The sequence below is a fragment of the Pundamilia nyererei genome, unplaced genomic scaffold, assembly GCF_000239375.1.
Source record: "Pundamilia nyererei isolate P.nyererei 1_Seehausen unplaced genomic scaffold, PunNye1.0 scaffold00142, whole genome shotgun sequence".
In the NCBI taxonomy this organism is placed as follows: Eukaryota; Metazoa; Chordata; class Actinopteri; order Cichliformes; family Cichlidae; genus Pundamilia; species Pundamilia nyererei.
Window position 1 is genome coordinate 537,161 of NW_005187543.1, and position 19,119 is coordinate 556,279.

At 39.7% G+C, this 19,119-nt stretch overlaps 1 protein-coding gene across 1 annotated transcript in view; it reads left to right on the forward strand.

Moving 5' to 3' along the window:
• The window catches only part of LOC102201071 (E3 ubiquitin-protein ligase RNF213-like), a 31,775-nt gene that overhangs the window by 3,175 nt on the left and 9,481 nt on the right, over positions 1-19,119 (forward strand). Inside the window, exons 3-37 of the mRNA XM_005744342.1 lie at positions 505-662; positions 1,576-2,262; positions 2,384-2,550; positions 2,643-2,810; positions 4,077-4,276; positions 4,400-4,689; positions 4,785-5,041; positions 5,170-5,382; positions 5,496-5,688; positions 5,858-5,913; positions 6,211-6,385; positions 6,469-6,630; positions 6,736-6,834; positions 6,920-7,042; positions 7,238-7,421; positions 7,661-7,834; positions 7,956-8,108; positions 8,186-8,802; positions 9,049-9,208; positions 9,830-10,047; positions 10,211-10,348; positions 10,460-10,624; positions 11,286-12,558; positions 12,647-12,828; positions 12,934-13,089; positions 13,185-16,787; positions 16,861-16,985; positions 17,308-17,412; positions 17,490-17,614; positions 17,699-17,821; positions 17,924-17,985; positions 18,102-18,255; positions 18,345-18,486; positions 18,590-18,781; positions 18,909-19,039. Of these exons, the coding sequence (XP_005744399.1) occupies positions 505-662; positions 1,576-2,262; positions 2,384-2,550; positions 2,643-2,810; positions 4,077-4,276; positions 4,400-4,689; positions 4,785-5,041; positions 5,170-5,382; positions 5,496-5,688; positions 5,858-5,913; positions 6,211-6,385; positions 6,469-6,630; positions 6,736-6,834; positions 6,920-7,042; positions 7,238-7,421; positions 7,661-7,834; positions 7,956-8,108; positions 8,186-8,802; positions 9,049-9,208; positions 9,830-10,047; positions 10,211-10,348; positions 10,460-10,624; positions 11,286-12,558; positions 12,647-12,828; positions 12,934-13,089; positions 13,185-16,787; positions 16,861-16,985; positions 17,308-17,412; positions 17,490-17,614; positions 17,699-17,821; positions 17,924-17,985; positions 18,102-18,255; positions 18,345-18,486; positions 18,590-18,781; positions 18,909-19,039 (11,130 nt within the window). The remainder of the gene's footprint in view (positions 1-504; positions 663-1,575; positions 2,263-2,383; positions 2,551-2,642; positions 2,811-4,076; positions 4,277-4,399; positions 4,690-4,784; positions 5,042-5,169; positions 5,383-5,495; positions 5,689-5,857; positions 5,914-6,210; positions 6,386-6,468; positions 6,631-6,735; positions 6,835-6,919; positions 7,043-7,237; positions 7,422-7,660; positions 7,835-7,955; positions 8,109-8,185; positions 8,803-9,048; positions 9,209-9,829; positions 10,048-10,210; positions 10,349-10,459; positions 10,625-11,285; positions 12,559-12,646; positions 12,829-12,933; positions 13,090-13,184; positions 16,788-16,860; positions 16,986-17,307; positions 17,413-17,489; positions 17,615-17,698; positions 17,822-17,923; positions 17,986-18,101; positions 18,256-18,344; positions 18,487-18,589; positions 18,782-18,908; positions 19,040-19,119) is intronic.

Below are 19,119 nucleotides of genomic sequence, written 5' to 3' on the forward strand. Positions count from 1 at the left end.
ATAGGGCAAATAGGCTCTGATTTAACCGCATGTCCACATAGGTGTAAGATTACCTATCGTGACAGCGTGTTGGCCTACTTTTTAAGGGTCAGAAAATGCAAATTTGTGCCTTGTGACTTACTGAACAAGCTCAGGTGTTTTCTTTATAGTTAAAAGAAAATTTGCCTACGTGGGTCAAAGTGAAAACATACAAATGCCACCTTTTGTGGTTTAATGTATGTCCCTATTAATTTATGGACAGAAATCAAAATGTCATTTTAACTATTTATTGAACATGCATGTTGACTCTGTCAGAGTTCATGCTTCTCTAAATCTTTGACTGGCAAAGTGATGTGCCAGAATGAAAAGCAGGACTATATACTCTGACTTATCACAGTGGTTTTCACATGTCTTTAGAAATTAGCTCATTTTATTTTATTTTTTCTAACTTATAATTTATAATTTGTTATTTTTATTTAATTAAGTTATTTATGTATTTTTATTAACCCCTCATTGCTAACATAGATGCAGGCGATCAGCCAAAGTCTTTGGTAGCAGATGGGGAAGGTCCAATTGAGAAGCCAGATTCACAGAAAAACACCCCACCGGTGGACAACAAAGAATCCAGTAAATCCCCCAAACGGCCAAATGACGAGGTCATCAACAACAACCCAAAGAAAAAGGTGAGCGTGTCATAATCTTGCCAGGCCTGTTGGTTTAGTCTGTGGGAACGACATATTTTGTACAGTAGGTGTACAGTGAGTTTATGCCACAACCCAGTGTAAGGTTTATTCCAAATTCATTTTTTCTATAATAATTAATCCACCTGTATATAATGAAAATTATATATATATTTTTTATCACTAAACTATAATAATTTCTGTGATTTGTTCATTTTCAAATTTACTGTTTTATTTGCATTTATTTATTTGCATTCCTAAACAGAAACATTAGTTTTACTGGTTGAATGTTTCGATTGGTTCATTTGTGGCTTCTCAGAGAAGTCCAGTGTGCTGGCTCGAATTTTGTTACAAAAATGCGAGTTCAGTTTTATTTACCTAATCAATAACAATCTTATTTTTAGTTTTAAACATGTTTTTGACACATTTGTTATTTTGTTTTTATTAAATTTGTTAAGCACTTTAGGTGAGTGTTTAAATTTAATTTTTTACATTGCAAGAATATTTTCACAAGTGTAAAGGCAGACTTCTGTGACCTGGAACTAGTTAATAGTATAGTTTAACCCTTTAATGTTTAGTCTGTCATATTTGAGTCAAGTTTTGGTGAAGTTTGGTTTTTGAGACTTCTACATCATCAGTCTGATCCCCCCCCCGAATTTATAAACTAAATACAAAAATTCCTAAATACATTTTAGGCAATAAATTGTACAAAGCATATATGCAAATTAATATATATTTATTTTACATTTATATGCTTCCTTAAAAAAAGTAAATTTTTCAGTCTTTAAAATGTCAAGTGGGTTTGAGTATTTATGAATCTAAAATATGTTCTTGTTATCTAATATAGGAAATCATATTTGTGATATTTTCAAAACAGATCTGGTTTTTTTTTGTTTTGTTTGTTTTGTCTACATAGAAAAAAAAGAAAAGGAAGAACAAAAAGAAAAAAGATGGCACCTTGTCATCAGATCAAGATCTGTCACACATTTCTCCGGGAGATAAGCAGGGGAAGGAGACACAGGGAGAAAGAGACTCTTCTGACAGTGAAAGCTCAGACAATGAAATGGACACAACACCAGATTCACTCCAAGATAGGTTTTCCTCGTTAGAAAGCCAGCCTAGTTTCTTGCCAGCTAATGATGTTGTTGCCATTGCTGAAGATGCACAAACCAATCAGAGTGAAAAGTCTGATGCCCCAGTACAGGCAAAAACAGTGGAGCAATCTGAGGCGGCAACAAATAGCATGAACGAGATGGAGAGCAATGCACACACATCTCCTGACAATCAGCCACAGAAGACAGAACCAACCAACACTCCAGCTCAACGTCCTGCCTCAGAGGACAACAAGAGTACAACCCCTCAGTCACCTTCAAATAAAGGGACCAAGGCCACTACGGCTAAAGATCCAAAGGAAAAAACCTTGAAGAACCAGAAAGAAGCAGACAATGCTAAAAAACCTAAACAGGACCAGAATGCTAATGTGGCTGCAAATGCAAAGCAGTCAAAGGAAAACACGCAGAAGGGAAAAAATCAGCAGGAACAGAATCAGAAGCAGCCTGTTGCAACTGGCCAACAAAAGGTTTTTGGACCTCATACTGAAAAGGTATTACTGGCTAAGTCAGAATATGTGAAAATAATTGTTATTGACCAACAATAACATTTATGAGGGAGACCTGAGTCCCATAACCTTGAGATGTATTTATCCAACATATTTAATGCTACAGGCTGACAGCGGCTCCAGTGTGGACCCAGTGGAGAACATGGAGATTCAGCAGTCAGGGAGCGGGCAGGACTCGACTCCAGCTCAGCCTTCAAATGATAACAAAGGATCTAAAGACGGTGGTGATAGCAGCAAAAGCTCAAAAGCTCAAACAGCTCCGCCCCCAAAAAGGTGATAAAATCCTCTCAGTAAACTGTATACTTTGCCTTTAACTCATCTTTGCAAATTTTTTTTTATCCAACAAATTTACTTTTGCTTTTCAGATTGACGAGGAACACGAATATTGCAGCACGTGACAGACTCACAATTTACTTCCATGCTGTTCTCTCGAAAGATTTCAAATTTGATCCTGGAGAAGATCGAATATTCATCAGGGCTGGGTCATGCATTGGAGAATGGGAAGACAATGCAGCTGAACTGTTTGTGACCAGGTACTTTAACAAGCTGGAAACACTAGGCTGTAGTATGAATAGGTTATTTGACATCAGTAATCTCTGAATTGGTGCCTATGCAAGTAGTAAGCCACAACATTAAAACCAACTGGTAAGGCACAGACTCCACACAACCTTGGAAGATAGTCTGTACAGATCAGTCCTCAGCAGTATTAAGAAGTGAGACGTCTATAGATTTGACTTGTTTTTCCCACAGATGCTTGATTACATTTTGATCTGAAGAATTATGCCTTTAACTGTTTATTCCCCAGATCGTTGCTGAAAAGTGTGTGTAGTTTGTCTGGAAGCATTGAACTGTAACTGGGAGTGTACATTTTCTAAAAAAAGTTTAGTTAGATGCCAAGGTAATGGTCACCAGAAGCCAAGGATTCCCAGAAGACCCCTGTCCTTGTCCCATAGCATGCCCTCCTCTCCTTCTCATATAATTTATAAACACACACTGTGCCAACCATGTGATGCAAAACAAAATCTGATTAATCAGATTTCAGTGGACTACTGTTACTGCCGTGTCCATTTTTCTTGTTCAAGTGCCCACTGTAAGTGCTTTTGCCAAAGGAAGGGTGGGCATCATGGACTGTGACTGGTCCACTTAAGAAAAAACAATAAAAACATACATAACTAGTTCTTAAAAGATTGTTTTACAAACTCTGTAAACATGTAAAGGTACCAGGAACCTTCAGAAACAATGCCCTAGTGAATCACAGTGAACCATGATGCTCTATGTTTTCATGCTTTGCTGTCATAGCAAACATGAAGGTTTTTTTTTTAACAATTTTTATTTCTAGTAATTTTTTGCTGGAACTGGACCACATGCTTCAGCCTATGTATATCAAGAATGAGCCTTGGATACTCATTACCCTGTTGTTGGTTCACCACTTTCACTTCCTTGGCCGTTCTGTTAGGCAGTAGCCACTGCATACCAGCAGCACTCTACGCTGAATGTTTTGCTGTGAACCAATCATTTCTTGTTAGTCTGTTTTTTCCTCTGTTTTCAAAACATCAGCCTCAGGAATTGTTGACTTCCTGTCTAATACATGTCACCCAGTAATATGTATGTTTGGGAAGAAATAATATTCACGTCACCTATCAGTGGTTCTATTGTTGTGGCTCATAAGAGTATATTTACCATTTATACCATTATTTTATTTTGAAATTCTAAATGTGAAGCATCTATTATCCTAAACGCTTATTATATCCTTTATGACTGACTTGACAAAATGTACCACACATTTCTTTTTCATGTAGGGATCTTGGAGAGCATGGGTTTCTGGTCGAAGGCAGCCTGCCAGCTAGCAAAAAAGCTGTGTCTGCGTCAATACCATACAAATATATTGTCTACAGGAATAAAAAAGAGACATATGAGTATGAATACATATACAAAATGGATTCTACATACACTACCAACAGATGTTTGTTTGTGAAACCCAACCTTATCAATGATGATGGTAAATATAACTTTCATGTAGCCAGCTTTGTTTTTATTGGCTAATGGCTTCACTGTATTTTGTTGTATTTGCCTTACACTTAAATGTGTGTTTTTAATCTTTTTTTTGTTTTTTTTTCTTAAGGGGACTGGCATCAATATGATGACATCATTTGCGCCGAGCCTTCGAAAAGCATGCTCAAACGTATTAAGGAAGTATTATGGCCTGATCAAAGAAAGAACCTGATTCAAGGCAGAGAAATTGCAGGAAACATAATGTTGGAAACCATATTTGACCTCCTGAGGAGCTGGACTGAGACCAATTTACGAAGTTTTATGATCCAGCTCAATCAGTTCATGCAGGTTTATGGGGAACCTTTTGTGTATGAAGAAAAAGAAAAGAAGTGGTACTCCCTACAATATGGGGAAGATGATGTAAGTTCAAAATCTCTGTGTACAAGGTCTAAAAATACACATGTATGGTATGGTCACTGAAACTTACCCTTCTTTTGGCTGTTATACATTCTTAGGTGAAGAGGTTGCTTAAAGAATTTATGCTGGCAGATGTAATTCCTCAACTGCTGAAGGATGGAGATCGTAAGAGCCGTTACATTCAGGATCCCTTAAGAGCTGCGGCGGTCATGGTTTATGTATGGAGACAGTATCGAATCAGACTCGAGAATTCTGAGCTCAATCAGCTTTGTACTGCACTGTGTTTACCCAAACTAGAGAAGGATAACTTCCTTCAGTACTGGGCAGAATTTTCTCAAGATGTGTCTATTCTCAGGTACTTACCTAATCTTTTTTAATAATCTTGGTATCATACCTTCATAATCTGCTAATTTAAAAGTATTAACTTTACTGCCCCCATTTACTTTAATTTTCTGTTCATGTGTTCAAATAATCTTCTCATAGTTTGCCAGAAACATTGGTTCTTCTGATAAACACTATAAAAAGATTTGGGATGACTCGATGGATTATGGTACTGCCACTTCTCCACCTCCTTAAAGGCACTTCAAAGCCTTTTGAAGCACCAACATCTGGAAACTTGAAGTATGGCCTAGCTTGGGCAGGTTTGGGAGGCCTTGATTTAAGCACCTCGGCATACATGAACAGTCAAGACAAGAGGTGTGATTCCCTGTTCCTTTGCCGACATACTGTTGCACATCTTCCAGAAGATTTACATTTATCTGGAACTAATGGTTCTCTTACTAGGTAATCTTTGTTTGCTTATGTTTCAGGGCGCTAGTAAAACTGATGAAAAATTACAGCCACTTAATGGAGGTGGACGCGCTCTTAATTCGATCCTGCTTGTACCTGATGTCACTTGATGAACTGATAGAGTGTAGTACTGAACTTAAGGCTGAGCTTCTGGACGTACTTCATGTCTTCTTCAATAAGGCTCCTCAGGAAATCACCTTCAGCACCATGCAGGTAAGTGGAGTTAAAGAAACAGGGATGTAGGATAATCACTGTAGATTTTGGACCTCACAGCTTTTTCTTTCAGTGGAATGTGCCCAGGTGACAACTGTCCATGACAATTGAGCATTTTTTAGCACCCAGGTTAATAAAATGATTAGCATGGATGGTTTTCTGTTTTTAGGGAGTATCGGACACAATCTCACATATCCTGGGGCTTCTCGTTGAGGAAAAATACAGGTAATTTACAGTTTCTAATTAAAAAGCATGGACATGATGTCTGTAGACACTTGCTGGAAGTGTAAAAAATGTCTGCCTCTTAAATGAATTTACATGTTTTTCTGTATTGAAAAGCTTGTAATTTAGTGTAGGCTTAAGAGGGGTGTCTGGTTTTGAAGTTATGACATTGACAATGTGAATGTTCCTCTGAATGCTGTTTATATCAGGTGTTGTGTGTTCTGTAACTAAGTGTGTCCATGTAGAGGGAAATCTATGGAAGTACTGGTGTTCTGATCTTCGTGTTTTTGTTTATCATAGTTACTTTACAGAGTCTTACAGGAGAGAGTGCCTGGCAACAGCAGTGAAACTGTTAGAGAAGATCTGCAGAGGAGTCAAACCAGCTTTAGTTACCCAGAACTATCCTGATATTCCTGTGGCATGCATGAATCTGGTTGCGTCAGTGACAAACTTTGTTCAATGTAACAAGCAACAGGTATTCAACGTGCACACATCTTATAAATCATGGTTTTAGTTTGGCAGACAGTAAACCTTCATAATCTAATGATTCACATTTAGGAGACCCAAGAAGGAGATGAAAAGCAACAGTATGTGAAAAGCATGGCAACCACACAGGCGATGACCATAATGAGAGGATGGATCAGTCGGTCCTTTAAACAGGCTTTGCTCACCAGGGGCGTGTTATCCTTACGCCAAGTTAAGGCAACAGAGGAGATTGAAGTGAGCAGTTTCGTTTAATGTCTAAAAAGAACCCCCAAAATATAAAGAAACATACTCTAACCTCATCATTGTAGAGAATGCATAAAATATGGTTGTGTTTTACAGATGTGGAATAATGTAATCTGCATCCACTTCAAAGATGAAGAATGCACAAAAGAGTGGAGGCAAACACTCACCATGGATTTTGAGGGCAAATATAAACAGGTAGGTGAGATACATTTTGGAGATTGGGCAGTTAGGCATTTGTTTCTTTAAGATTCAACAGATTTAGGTGAAAATGTGCTTTTAGGAATCTGCCCTGGATCAAGTTGAATACTACTGCATCAACATAGAGAACCTAAGTGATTCCCATCCACATGTTGCAGCTAGTATTGAAAAGTGTGCTCTTGAGGCTGTTACATATTTGTGCCAGGTATGAAGTCTTCTAATATTCTTTTAAAACTTAGATGTATTGGTGATTTTCACTATTGACTATATTTAAACACAATATCAATCCCATGAGTTAAATATGAGATGACTATAAACACAATTTCTTTATGTCACAATAAAAATTGATTCAAATCTGAATCAAGACAGAATTCAATTTTTGATTCTGTGTTATATGCAGACCAAGAATGAGGGCAAACTGTTTGGGAGGTTTAAGTTCAACTCAAAATTTGGGAAACTCATCTCTGCCATTATCCAAAAATCCTGGCCAAGGGATAGTCAAGGAAGATACCACCAAGATGAAGAAGTTGTCCTTCGGCACCTACTCTCCTGGACTGCTGCCAAAGACATTTTTCAGCTCCACGGTATTGTCTAAGAATAACACTGAAGCGTTAAACATTGCACAGACCAAACAGAAACAGATAAATGCCACTTTTGTAATAATAATAATAATAATAATAATAATTATAATCAGAATGATATTAAAAAACAGAAAGCACCCCACAGTAGGTAACCAGGCATCTGTTTACGAGTTGGTGCCAAAAGTTAAAATCGCTGCTGTGGTTTAAGATAGAATTATCAGGTGAATGTTTTGTCACTGCAGGAGCAGATGAAAAGCTGATTGAGGAGCTCTCTCACGATGCAAAGGACAGAATTGCAGTAGGGATATCCTCATTTACAGCCATGAAAAATCAACTAGTTGAGGGAAACATTAAGATCAGCCTGCTGAAGATCATTTTGGAAAGGCGAGATGCCTTCTTAGAACTGCTGAAGATCGGTAAGAATTGTACATTTTTCAGCAAAGATGTCTTGATTTGTATTTAGATTTTAATAGTGTACTCTGACCTAATAGTAATTATAAAATTGAGTTGTTTGTGTTTTTGACTTGATACTAACAGACTGCCTCGCTGAGAATGGGCAATACAAGGATCATGACAAAATGAAGAGGCTGTTGAAGTGCAGAGAAGATGAAGTAAAAGCTGTATATTATGAAAAGGAGCTTGTAGATGTTCTCTTAACTAAGAGCCATCAACTTGAGGAACACATGACAGGTATGTTGACTGAGTTTGTGCCATCAGTCTTAACTATCAGTCTTAATTATTAACATCCATATTAATTTCCATAATAGTTGATGTTGATGAACTGGAAGGAAACCAACAAGTCAACATTATGACCACACCTTTGGACCATTTCATGGAGGTTCATCAATTTGGCCAGATGCCCTCCGAAATAACTGGCATTGTCACCATCTTCAATCTGGACGAAGAAATCAGAAACATGGCAAAAAATTTATACACATTCAGGGACAGTATTGTCTTCAAAATGTGTTGGGACAAACAAGCCAAGTTCCTGGCCAATGAAGAAATGGAAGACAATCCTGATGAGCATCAGGTAGTGGACATTAGGGCAACACTACAAATGATACATGATGACATTTACATAGATTGCTACAACTATTATAAAGATATCTACACTCGCCTGAAGGATGGCACTATAAGGCTTGAAGAGGTTAACCAGTTTTTTAAAGCTTTCAAGGGCAAGTATGAAGATCTTGCAAAAGACTTAGACATCATGTGCAGAATGAATAAATCAAGGGACAAACAATGGATCAACATCAGGGTTCAACAGATCGAGCAGTACCACGAACTTCATCTCGCTGTGACTTCAGCTCAAGTAATCATGAAAGTCAAAGAGACACTTGGTCTTCAAGGTGACTTCAGAGTTCTGGAGACACTCACAGAAGTTGTAAGTAGCTTTGTGTATAAAAAATTATCAATCTAAAAAGCTATTATGCACTCCACGCAAGCTTTGAGTTATTGTATTTGATGATGGATATACATAATAGATGGAACATAACAGCACAGTTCTTTGCTTTACTTCATTTTAAACAGTTTAGCACGTTTTAATTTAAGGCTCCCTGTGAAGAGTGTCTCTGATCATATTTCCATGGTTAGAATGTAACTCTAGTTTTCCTGTCTCCCCACCACTCAGAACGATATAGACTTTCAGAAAGAGCCACTCAGCCGGATTGACAATGAATTGATGCAGGCAAAGACTGTTCTAGTGGACATAACCGAGCCCCGCAGGCTGTGTCTGCACGAACTGGAACTAAGGGGACACTTTGTGAAATGGGTGAAGGATGCCCTTGAAGGTAAGTGTAGTTATGCATTTTCTTGTTAATGTCTATCCATTGCACACTACTACAGCCACGCTCCAATGGATATTGCAGCATGGCTGTAGTAGTGTGCTGAACATTTTTTTTTAAATTTCCTTTGTAACTACTGACATCAGAAACTATGGGAGTGTCTACTGCAAGAAATAAATTGATGGACTGCACATATGCTTCATTTTCTTATGGCAATGACTCCATCTTACACTTTGTAATATGGTATAATGCTACGTACAGTTAGAAACCTCTCGAAATTAGACTGGTTCTCTAAAGTCACCAAAGAAAAAATTGGCTACACAACACCAGGGTTACCAGGATTGTGTTGCAGGAAGCAGGTATGCAGGTTAGACAACCCTATATGCTCACATTTACATCCATACCAGTTTAAGATCACCAGTTAACCTACCATGCATGTTCATGGCGTGTGGCAGGAGGCTGGAAGACCCAGAGAATATTCACACAATCGCTGGGAGAACATGCAAACTCAACATAGAAAGGCCCCAGCCTACCAGCAGCTTCAAATTCAGAACAGTCCTGGTATAAATCAATGTCACCAACCACTAACCACCACCCTATTTCTGCTTATTTAAATGTATTTTGCAGATATCAATGAGTTAAAAGTGTTTGTTGACCTGGCTTCTATCTCTGCGGGAGAGAATGATATGGACGTGGATCGTGTTGCGTGCTTCCATGATGCAGTTCTTGGCTACTCTTCATTGCTTTATGAGCTCAAACCAGACTCTGGTTTTAAAGCCTTCAGAGAAGTGCTCAAGAAGCTCTGGAGGGCTTTGGAGAATGACAGCAACCTACCCAAAAAATTGGTAAGATCCCTCCAAACACTTAAAGCAAAAATATGATCAGGATGGCCATGAAGGCTTTGATATGAATGTTAGTGTCTTACAGCAGGGTTCTTGAGGTAAAGGCTAACCTTATTAAAGGGAAACTGAAACACAGCACAATTATGAAGAGTATCTTTTCTTACAGCGGGACAGTGCACGTCATTTGGACTGGTTGAAGACTGTGAAGGACAGTCATGGATCAGTGGAACTGTCATCCCTCTCTTTAGCATCAACCATCAATAACAAGGGTATCTACTTGATCAATGCACAAAATGTAAAAAAGGTAAATAATGCAATGAAAGTTGATTGCATCCCTAGATCAGTACAACACACATGTTAGACAAAGAGTCTCCAAAAATATGCATGAGAATTTCTTTTTTCCCCCTTGATCTAGTTGAGTCTTGACACTGCCCTGAAGCTGCAGATTCCAGAGGAGCATGATGACGGTCAGCAGATGCGCTGCTATTCCCTTGAGGACTTGAGGGAGCTGCAGAATAAACTCATGCTCATGTCTGGGAAAGGGGATCAAGGGCAATGTGAAGTTGATTATTTTGCAGAGGTACGTTGCAATATTTTCCTTTTTGGTATCTTGAGGTTCCAAGATGTTACCCACATGAAAGCTAGGCGAAGAGGGTGGGGGACAGTAACAGTTGGATCCGGGTTGAAATGAAAAGGACGCCAGGGATAGGGGTTTAACACAAAATAAATCTTTATTATAATTAATTAACCCAATAATCAGTAACAACAGAAAGAGACAGCAACGCTGCTTTAATGATGACTTAGACAGGCCAACGCAAAGAGATGGTGGTCACTTAAACTAGGATAACAACAAGGACTCAACAGAAAAAGACAGCAATGCTGCTATTAGCAATAACCAGGCAGGCCAAACCAAGAAATGGAGGCCGCCGTCACTTAAGCAAAACCACGCACGGTGGGGCTGGTCACACACACAGCAGGCCTTTTCCACACCTAGACCAGACTCACACACTGACCAGCACAGCGGAAATCATCATTTTGGGATATACTACCATTTCAAACCTTTAGTGCATTGCATTCAAAATTTATAAAAAGAATGAGAAGAGCTATTTACTACATAAATGTGCAGCTATATGATCATAGACTCATGCTTGACAGAGAAACTGATTCCACAATGAAATTGGTGTAACTTTGTATGCTTTTTGAACTTATTTATTTACAGCTGACTTGTTTCTGTTTTTCAGGTTTTTGCCAGCGTTCAAAGACTAACTGAGGCATTCATTGCTCTTTACACAGCTGGGAATCCACTGTTTAGGCACTGGGAAGTGCAAATCAACTGTTGTTCCAAAAGTCAGGCACCCAGCATTATGATGGATTTCAACTTGGACAGTGTTATCAGTGTCATTGTGGAGGGCAGCATAGAAGAGAAGCTTCCTGAACTTTGCAAGAAAATGGAGAAATGTCTTGACTTCTGGATGGATTTTGTAGACAAACAGAGATCCCAGCATTACTATCTTAACTACTACACAGCTGAACAGATTGTCTACCTATGCAACAAGCTGACTTTGCAAAATGTTACCAATGTAGAAGACCAGGTTCTCATGATGCTCTCTTTCATCAAGCCAAACTGCACATACTCAGATTTGAGGGAAGTTTGGCATGAACTTCAGTATGAAATCCTCAAAAAACCAGAAGAGCAAAATGAGGACATTGAGTTTCAGACCTTTGTTGTGGTGCAAAGCAGTGAGGGGGAAGACCCAGACTTCACCAGCCAAATGGGTCCTCTGGCAAGTCTCATAGAACAGGCAGAGGGTTTACCAAAATTTGATCACATATGGAATACTTATATGAAAGACATGAGAAATTTTCTCCCCCACATTCTTGATATAAAAAATCTTGGAAGACTTTTGGATATCCTGGCCAACAAACACAACGAGAGTCACGAAGAAGACATTTCTGACGATGACACAGGGAATTTCATAAATAGACATGTTCCCAGAGGTCTGGCTGTTGGAAACCCAAACCTCATTGTTTGCCCACATGATGAGGTGTTGTCATCTTGCATTTCCATTTACATGAGCAGTGAAAATGAGACACTTCCCACGTATGATGAAGTCCTTTTATGCAACTCCACGACACCATACGAACAGGTGGAGCTATTTCTCAGACGCTGTCTCAGCACAGGCTACAGAGGACAGAAGATATACTGTTTACTGTATGGAGATCTCCTCCCTTATGATGTGAGCTCTAAAGCTGAGAACTTTTTTCAGCGAATGAAAATGCAGAGTAGAAAGGATTATAGACTTGTTATCATTTGCAGCTCAGAAAGAGAGCATACCTACCTTCCATCAGCCTTCAGCCAGTACAGATTGCACATGGTTCCACAGGAACCTTTGGCAAGAATCCAGAGTTACCTGCAAAAACACTATGCCGTCCCAGCAGATGAGTGCAGCGCCGCAGCTGCGTTTAAGGACAGACTCTGCGTTGGTGTCATTTCAGCCACAAGAGCTGGTGTTGGTATGTATAGGTGTTATTTACTGTTACTAATGGTTAAAAAGTTGTTTATGAAAATTCAAACGTGCCATATGATCTTTTGAAATTGCAGGAAAATCGCTTTACATCAGAAGGCTGTATGAAAAACTGAAGAGATCAACCAAAAAATCATCAGTGATGAAATGCATTCGCCTGATTGAGCCAAATGTTGATGAGAATGTCATCCTTCAATCACTGTTGGACGCCCCTAGAAGGAAAGAACTCACTGTGTTCCATTTTGACGTCACATCATCGGTAATCGTCAATCACTGGATTGTTTAACGTAGTGTAACCTTTTCAATATGACTTCTCTTTGCAGCTTACATAAAATGTGAAATGACTGTGTTTGTTTTGGAAAAGGTCCAGAAAGGCCTGCATGAGTTCCTCTTCAAACTGTTGATTTTGCGATACTTGCTGGACTCAGAGGGAAAGATGTGGAAGTGCAATAACAAGCAACTGTATCTTGTAGAGATTTTGGAGTCCACTGTGAAGTCGGGCAGAAATGTTTCACTTCAGGTTAGAGTTTTTATGAACACAAACATTCATGATTTGTTATCTGATTTAGAACTGTTCTTTACCTTGAGTTGTGTTTTTCTTTTCTTCTCGTATAGACTCAAAAAATCAAAAGCTCATTCATTGATGTGTTCCCAAATATTTTCTGCCGGCCACCCAAAGAGGTATTAATGCTAGAGATGAGGAAGCAAGAAGATCCCACCATTGTGAGCAATGATGACCCACTGATGGATGATGAAGAATTCAGGAGCAAGGCTTTTCAGAGACCATACCAGTATCTCACGCGGTTTCATAACCACATTAATCTAGATGTATACACTTATAACAAGGTTGAGGGGACACATGTTGAATGTCTTCAGATGCTTCTCATGTTTTGCGGCATAATGGATCCATCCTGGGCTGAATTAAGAAATTTTGCATGGTTTCTCAACCTTCAGCTGGAAGACTGTGAGACGTCTGTTTTTTGTGATGTCACTTTCACTGGGGACACACTAACCGGATTCAAAACCTTTGTGGTAGATTTCATGATTCTGATGGCAAAGGATTTTGCCTCTCCATCACTCAGCATTTCTGACCAGAGTCCTGGCAGGCAGGAAATCGATCTGGCTGGTGTCAGAGATGAAGACCTGGCTCCTTTTCTTATCAGGAAAAGATGGGAAACAGAACCACATCCATACATATTCTTTAATGATGACCATGTGTCCATGACCTTTATTGGTTTCCATCTTCAGCTCAATGAGCAGAACTTTGTTGATGCCATTGACCCAACCTCTAACAGGGTTATTAAAAGAAATGTCATGACAAGGGCATTGTATGAAGGCCTAAAGCTGCAAAGAGTCCCCTTCAACATTGACTTTGATCGCCTTCCAAGAGCAGAGAAAATAGAGCGAATCTGTAGTGTTCTTGGTATCCAGTGGCCTCTTGATCCAGATGAAACTTATGAGCTTACAACTGACAACATATTGAAGATGCTCGCAATCCACATGCGGTTCAGATGTGGCATCCCTGTCATTATCATGGGAGAAACAGGGTGTGGTAAAACAAGGCTCATCAAATTCCTTTGTGAACTCCGGAGGAGTGGAGTGGCCACTGAGAACATGAAACTTGTCAAGGTCCATGGAGGGACAACTTCAGAGATGATCTACACCAAAGTGAGAGAAGCAGAAGACATTGCTTCGATCAACAAACTCGACTATGGGTTCGACTCCGTTCTGTTTTTTGATGAGGCCAACACTACAGAGGCCATCAGCAGTATTAAGGAGGTCCTCTGTGATAAGACTGTAAAGGGGGAAAGTTTGACAGCCAACACTGGGTTACAGATTATTGCTGCATGCAATCCTTACCGAAAACACACAGATGAGATGATTCAAAGGTTGGAATCTGCTGGCCTTGGGTACCGAGTTCGAGCAGAAGAGACGGACGAAAAACTTGGATCTATTCCTCTCCGCCAGTTGGTGTATAGAGTTCAAGCACTGCCACCAAGCATGATTCCCCTGGTATGGGACTTCGGGCAGTTAAATGATCACACGGAGAAAATATACATCCAGCAGATTGTACAAAGAGTTGCTGAAAAAAAAGCTATTGATGAATGTCATATCAAGTGGATCACTGATGTACTTTCATCTTCACAGAAGTACATGCGTGCGAGAAATGATGAATGCAGCTTTGTCAGCCTGAGAGATGTTGAACGTTGCATGCAAGCTTTTGTTTGGTTCTATGACAACCATGAAATGTTTTTTGCGGAGCTTAAAAAGTTTGAGAATGATAGAAATGTTGAGAAGGATGAAATGCGTCCAAAATGGCCCGAGAGCCGAGACCCTGTTCTCTGGTCTCTAGTCATGGCCATTGGAGTGTGTTACCATGCCTGTTTAGAAAATAAGGATAAATACAGGCAGAAAATCAGCAAAAGTCTTCCTGCATTATACAGTCCATCAAAGGTGATGCAGGAAATCTCACTCATGCAGGATTTACTTTTGAGTGGTGTGCCAATGGGGGATACAATTGCAAGAAATAGTGCCCTGAAAGAGAACGTCTTCATGATGGTTCTCTGCATTGAACTGAGAATCCCTCTCTTCCTCGTGGGCAAACCTGGAAGTTCAAAATCTCTGTCTAAAACTTTGGTGGCAGATGCAATGCAGGGTCAAGCTGCTCATTCTGACCTGTACAAAAAGCTCAAACAGATCCACTTGGTGTCCTTCCAGTGTAGCCCTCACTCAACACCAGAAGGCATCATTAATACATTTAAGCAATGTGGACGTTTTCAGGAAGGTAAAAACCTGGATGAGTATATCTCAGTTGTGGTTCTCGATGAGATCGGGCTTGCAGAGGACTCTCCAAAGATGCCACTGAAAACTCTTCATCCATTGCTGGAGGAGGGATGCATTGATGATGAGCCACTACCACACAAAAAGGTTGGATTTATTGGAATCTCCAACTGGGCGCTGGACCCTGCAAAGATGAACCGAGGCATTTTTGTGTCCCGTGGAGACCCTGACGAGAGGGAACTTATTGAAAGTGCTAAAGGAATCTGCTCCTCTGATGTAGTGGTTCTGGAGAAGGTCAGGGATTTCTTCCAACCTTTTGCAAGAGCCTACTTGAACATCTGCCGCAAACAAGGCAAAGGATTTTTTGGCTTACGTGACTACTACAGCCTGATAAAGATGATTTTTGCGGTCGCCAAGGCTTCTAAGCAAAAGCCCACACCAGAGGAAACCGTCAAAGCAGTGCTGAGAAATTTCAGTGGCAAGGATAATGTAGATCCAGTTACTGTCTTCACTATGAGACTGGGGATTGCACCAAACCTAGAGAACATCAGTACCATTGAGTTTGTGAGAGAAAACATTGAAGCAGTTGGACAGGAAGAAGAATGTCGATACCTCCTGGTGCTAACTAAAAACTATGCAGCCCTGCAGATCCTGCAGCAGTCCTTCTTTTCAGAAAGTGGTCAACCAGAAATTATCTTTGGTTCCAGCTTCCCAAAAGACCAAGAGTATACCCAGATCTGTCGCAACATCAACAGAGTAAAGATATGCATGGAAACAGGACAAACGGTTGTGCTCTTAAACTTGCAGAACCTCTATGAAAGTCTCTACGATGCCCTCAACCAATACTATGTTTGCTTGGGAGGGCAGAAATATGTGGACCTTGGACTGGGAACCCATCGTGTAAAATGCAGGGTTCACAAAGACTTCCGGCTAATCGTCATTGAAGAAAGAGAAGTGGTCTACAAACAGTTCCCAATACCTCTCATTAACAGGCTGGAGAAGCACTACCTGGACATCCAGACTGTTCTGAAAACCGAGCAGAAGAGGATGGTGGAGGAACTGGAGAAGTGGGTCCAGCTTTTTGTAACTCTCAGCAGCCAACATGCAGCTCAGACATACAAATACAAACCCCCAGACGTATTCATTGGGTACCACTCAGACACATGTGCTTCTGTAGTTCTCCAAGTAATAGAGAACCAGAAGGACAGTTTAGAAATCTCAGATTCTGAGAGGAGAATGCTCGACGAGGCTAAACTCATACTGCTCAAATGTGCTACACCAGACTCTGTGGTAAGGTTGGACAGTACAGCCCTTCCAAAAGTGGAAAGTGAATATCTGGCCAGGATGTACTTTGAAGAGCAGAGTAACAGCTGTTTGGCTGACTACATACTTGCTCACATAAGACAGGAGGCCCATTCTTGCTCCTTCTTCACAGAGGTAACTAAATTTGACAATTTTATATACACAAAAACACAAAAACATACGGTCTAATTGTAATTTTACACTTCAGGTGACAACATTCTCCAGACTTTTGACTGCTTTTGACCTCGAACCATTGGAGAGGATGTTGCACAGTGTTGAGCTTCTCTCACTCCAGCAGTTTGACACAGAGCACTCCTTCTTGAAGAAGATAAGGTTTGTTTATCGATCCATAATTTTACTCTTTTTTTTTTTTTACATTCACACAATAAAGTACAATAGAAGCTGTGAAACACATGTCCTAGTAAGAACAGTGATAGACTAGTTGTAATATCTAGTAATGTAAACATATTACTAACTAATGAGACATATCCCTTTGTTACTGAATTTAAAGATTATTGTGATTGTTTTAACCTATTGGCACATTTTGACATTTACATTTTTAGAATATGTTTAGAAGCAAATATTGCATGAGAATAACTAAATATGATCTTGAGATGTGTTACAGTGTACAAACCAAGTCCTTCTCGTCTTGTAGGAACTTCCTCACAGCTGAGAATAAAAGCAGCAGCAACAGGGTCCTCATCGTCCAGAGTGATTTTGATGAAGCCAGTCTCAGCGCCAACCTCATTGCATCTGCAAAGTAGGTCAAACACTTTTTTTGTGGGCTTTTAGCTACCATGTGGTTTGGCCATATTAACTTTTGCCGTTCATTTCCAGGTATTCATCGATTAATGAGATCAATAAGATAACCCAGGAGAACACAAGTAGAAAGGTATTTGTGTACTTCATCACCAGACTGCCAAGAATGGAAGGAGGGACTTCTTACATTGGCTTTCATGGCGGTAAGACTTATACAACATGGACTATATTTTTTATTATGTCGTGTAAAGAGTGGACAATAAGCTGAGACATGTTAATATTCACAGGCCCCTGGAGATCAGTTCATATTGATGACCTCAGACGCTCTAAAGACATTGTTTCCGACATCAAAACTTTGCAAAACATGACAATCAGTCAAATGTTTGAAACAAAGGCACCTCAGGCTGAAGGTTAGTTAATGATAAATCATTTATATAAAATTATGTTGTTGTCTCCATATATATTGTTCACTTTACAGTATTGTGTATTAAATTACAACATTTTTGTTAAAGCCATGGAGACTGATGACATGTACTCTGAGAGTGAACAGGAGGAAACTGTGCAGGAGGAAAATGTAAGTCTATAAATCCCGGCATGGTCATCACATTGTTTTCTTACATGAATGACATGTTATTTTATTGGGGATTAATCTTAACACTAGATTTTAACTATTGTGTTCTTCTTCTGCAGACTTGGGAAAGTGTTGTGGACACTACAGCATTGCTGAGGAGCTGTGTGCAGAGTGCAGTAGCCATGCTGAGGGACCAGGTGGAAAGTGGCCTCCGCAGTACTCGGAGAGTGGAGATCCTTCTGGCACTCCTGAGTGACAATGACGAAATAACAGGTGGTAACAAAACTTTTTGTCAGTACTTGTTGTTGCTTTTTTTGTTTTTTGCTTTTGCTAATGCTAATTATTCTATCTGAATTTGTCAGGTGAATTCCTACAAGTGGTGAAGCGGCATCTTCACTCATTGTTGGTGACTCACGACGGCAACACTTTCTCATCCATCAAGAGCAACTGGGTCTTCAAGGAGGCCTCAAACATCGATGCCTTGCAAGAAGGAGGCACCTTTAGGTGAGTGGTTCGGTCTTGTGTAATATGCAGTTTAATATACAGTATTATCCTATATTTATTTGAAAACCACTGTAAACTTTTTTTTTTCCTCCATTCATGACAGACACACCTTATGGAAGCGTGTTCAGGCTGTGGTCGTCCCCCTCTTGGCGCATCTAGTTTCGCTCATAGACCGTGACCAAAACATGGACCTCCTGCTTGATACCCGCTGTGGTGAATCTGTTAAGAAGCTGTGGTTAGATATCTTTGGCAATGAAAAGCTGCTGGAAATCTCACATCTAACACTAGACCACACGTAAGTGTTGTTAATAATGTAATTATTGTGCATGTAATAATGTGTAATAATTGTTTTGTTTAAAAAAGTACATTCTTGTACCTAAAGATGTCTGATGTTCACTTTGCTTTTTTTAAACCGCTTACAGTTCTGAGACGAGAACCATCCTTGTACAGCACTACATTGCCCAAGATAAGAACATGAGCTGCAGCATGCCATTCAGCTGGAGAATTAAGGACTACCTGGAAGAGCTCTGGGTTCATGCACTTCAAAATGAAGGTAGTGGTTTGTTTTAGCCACTATATAATTTATATAGTGATGTTGTGTTTTTGGTTTGTTAGTTTGTTTTGTTTTTACAT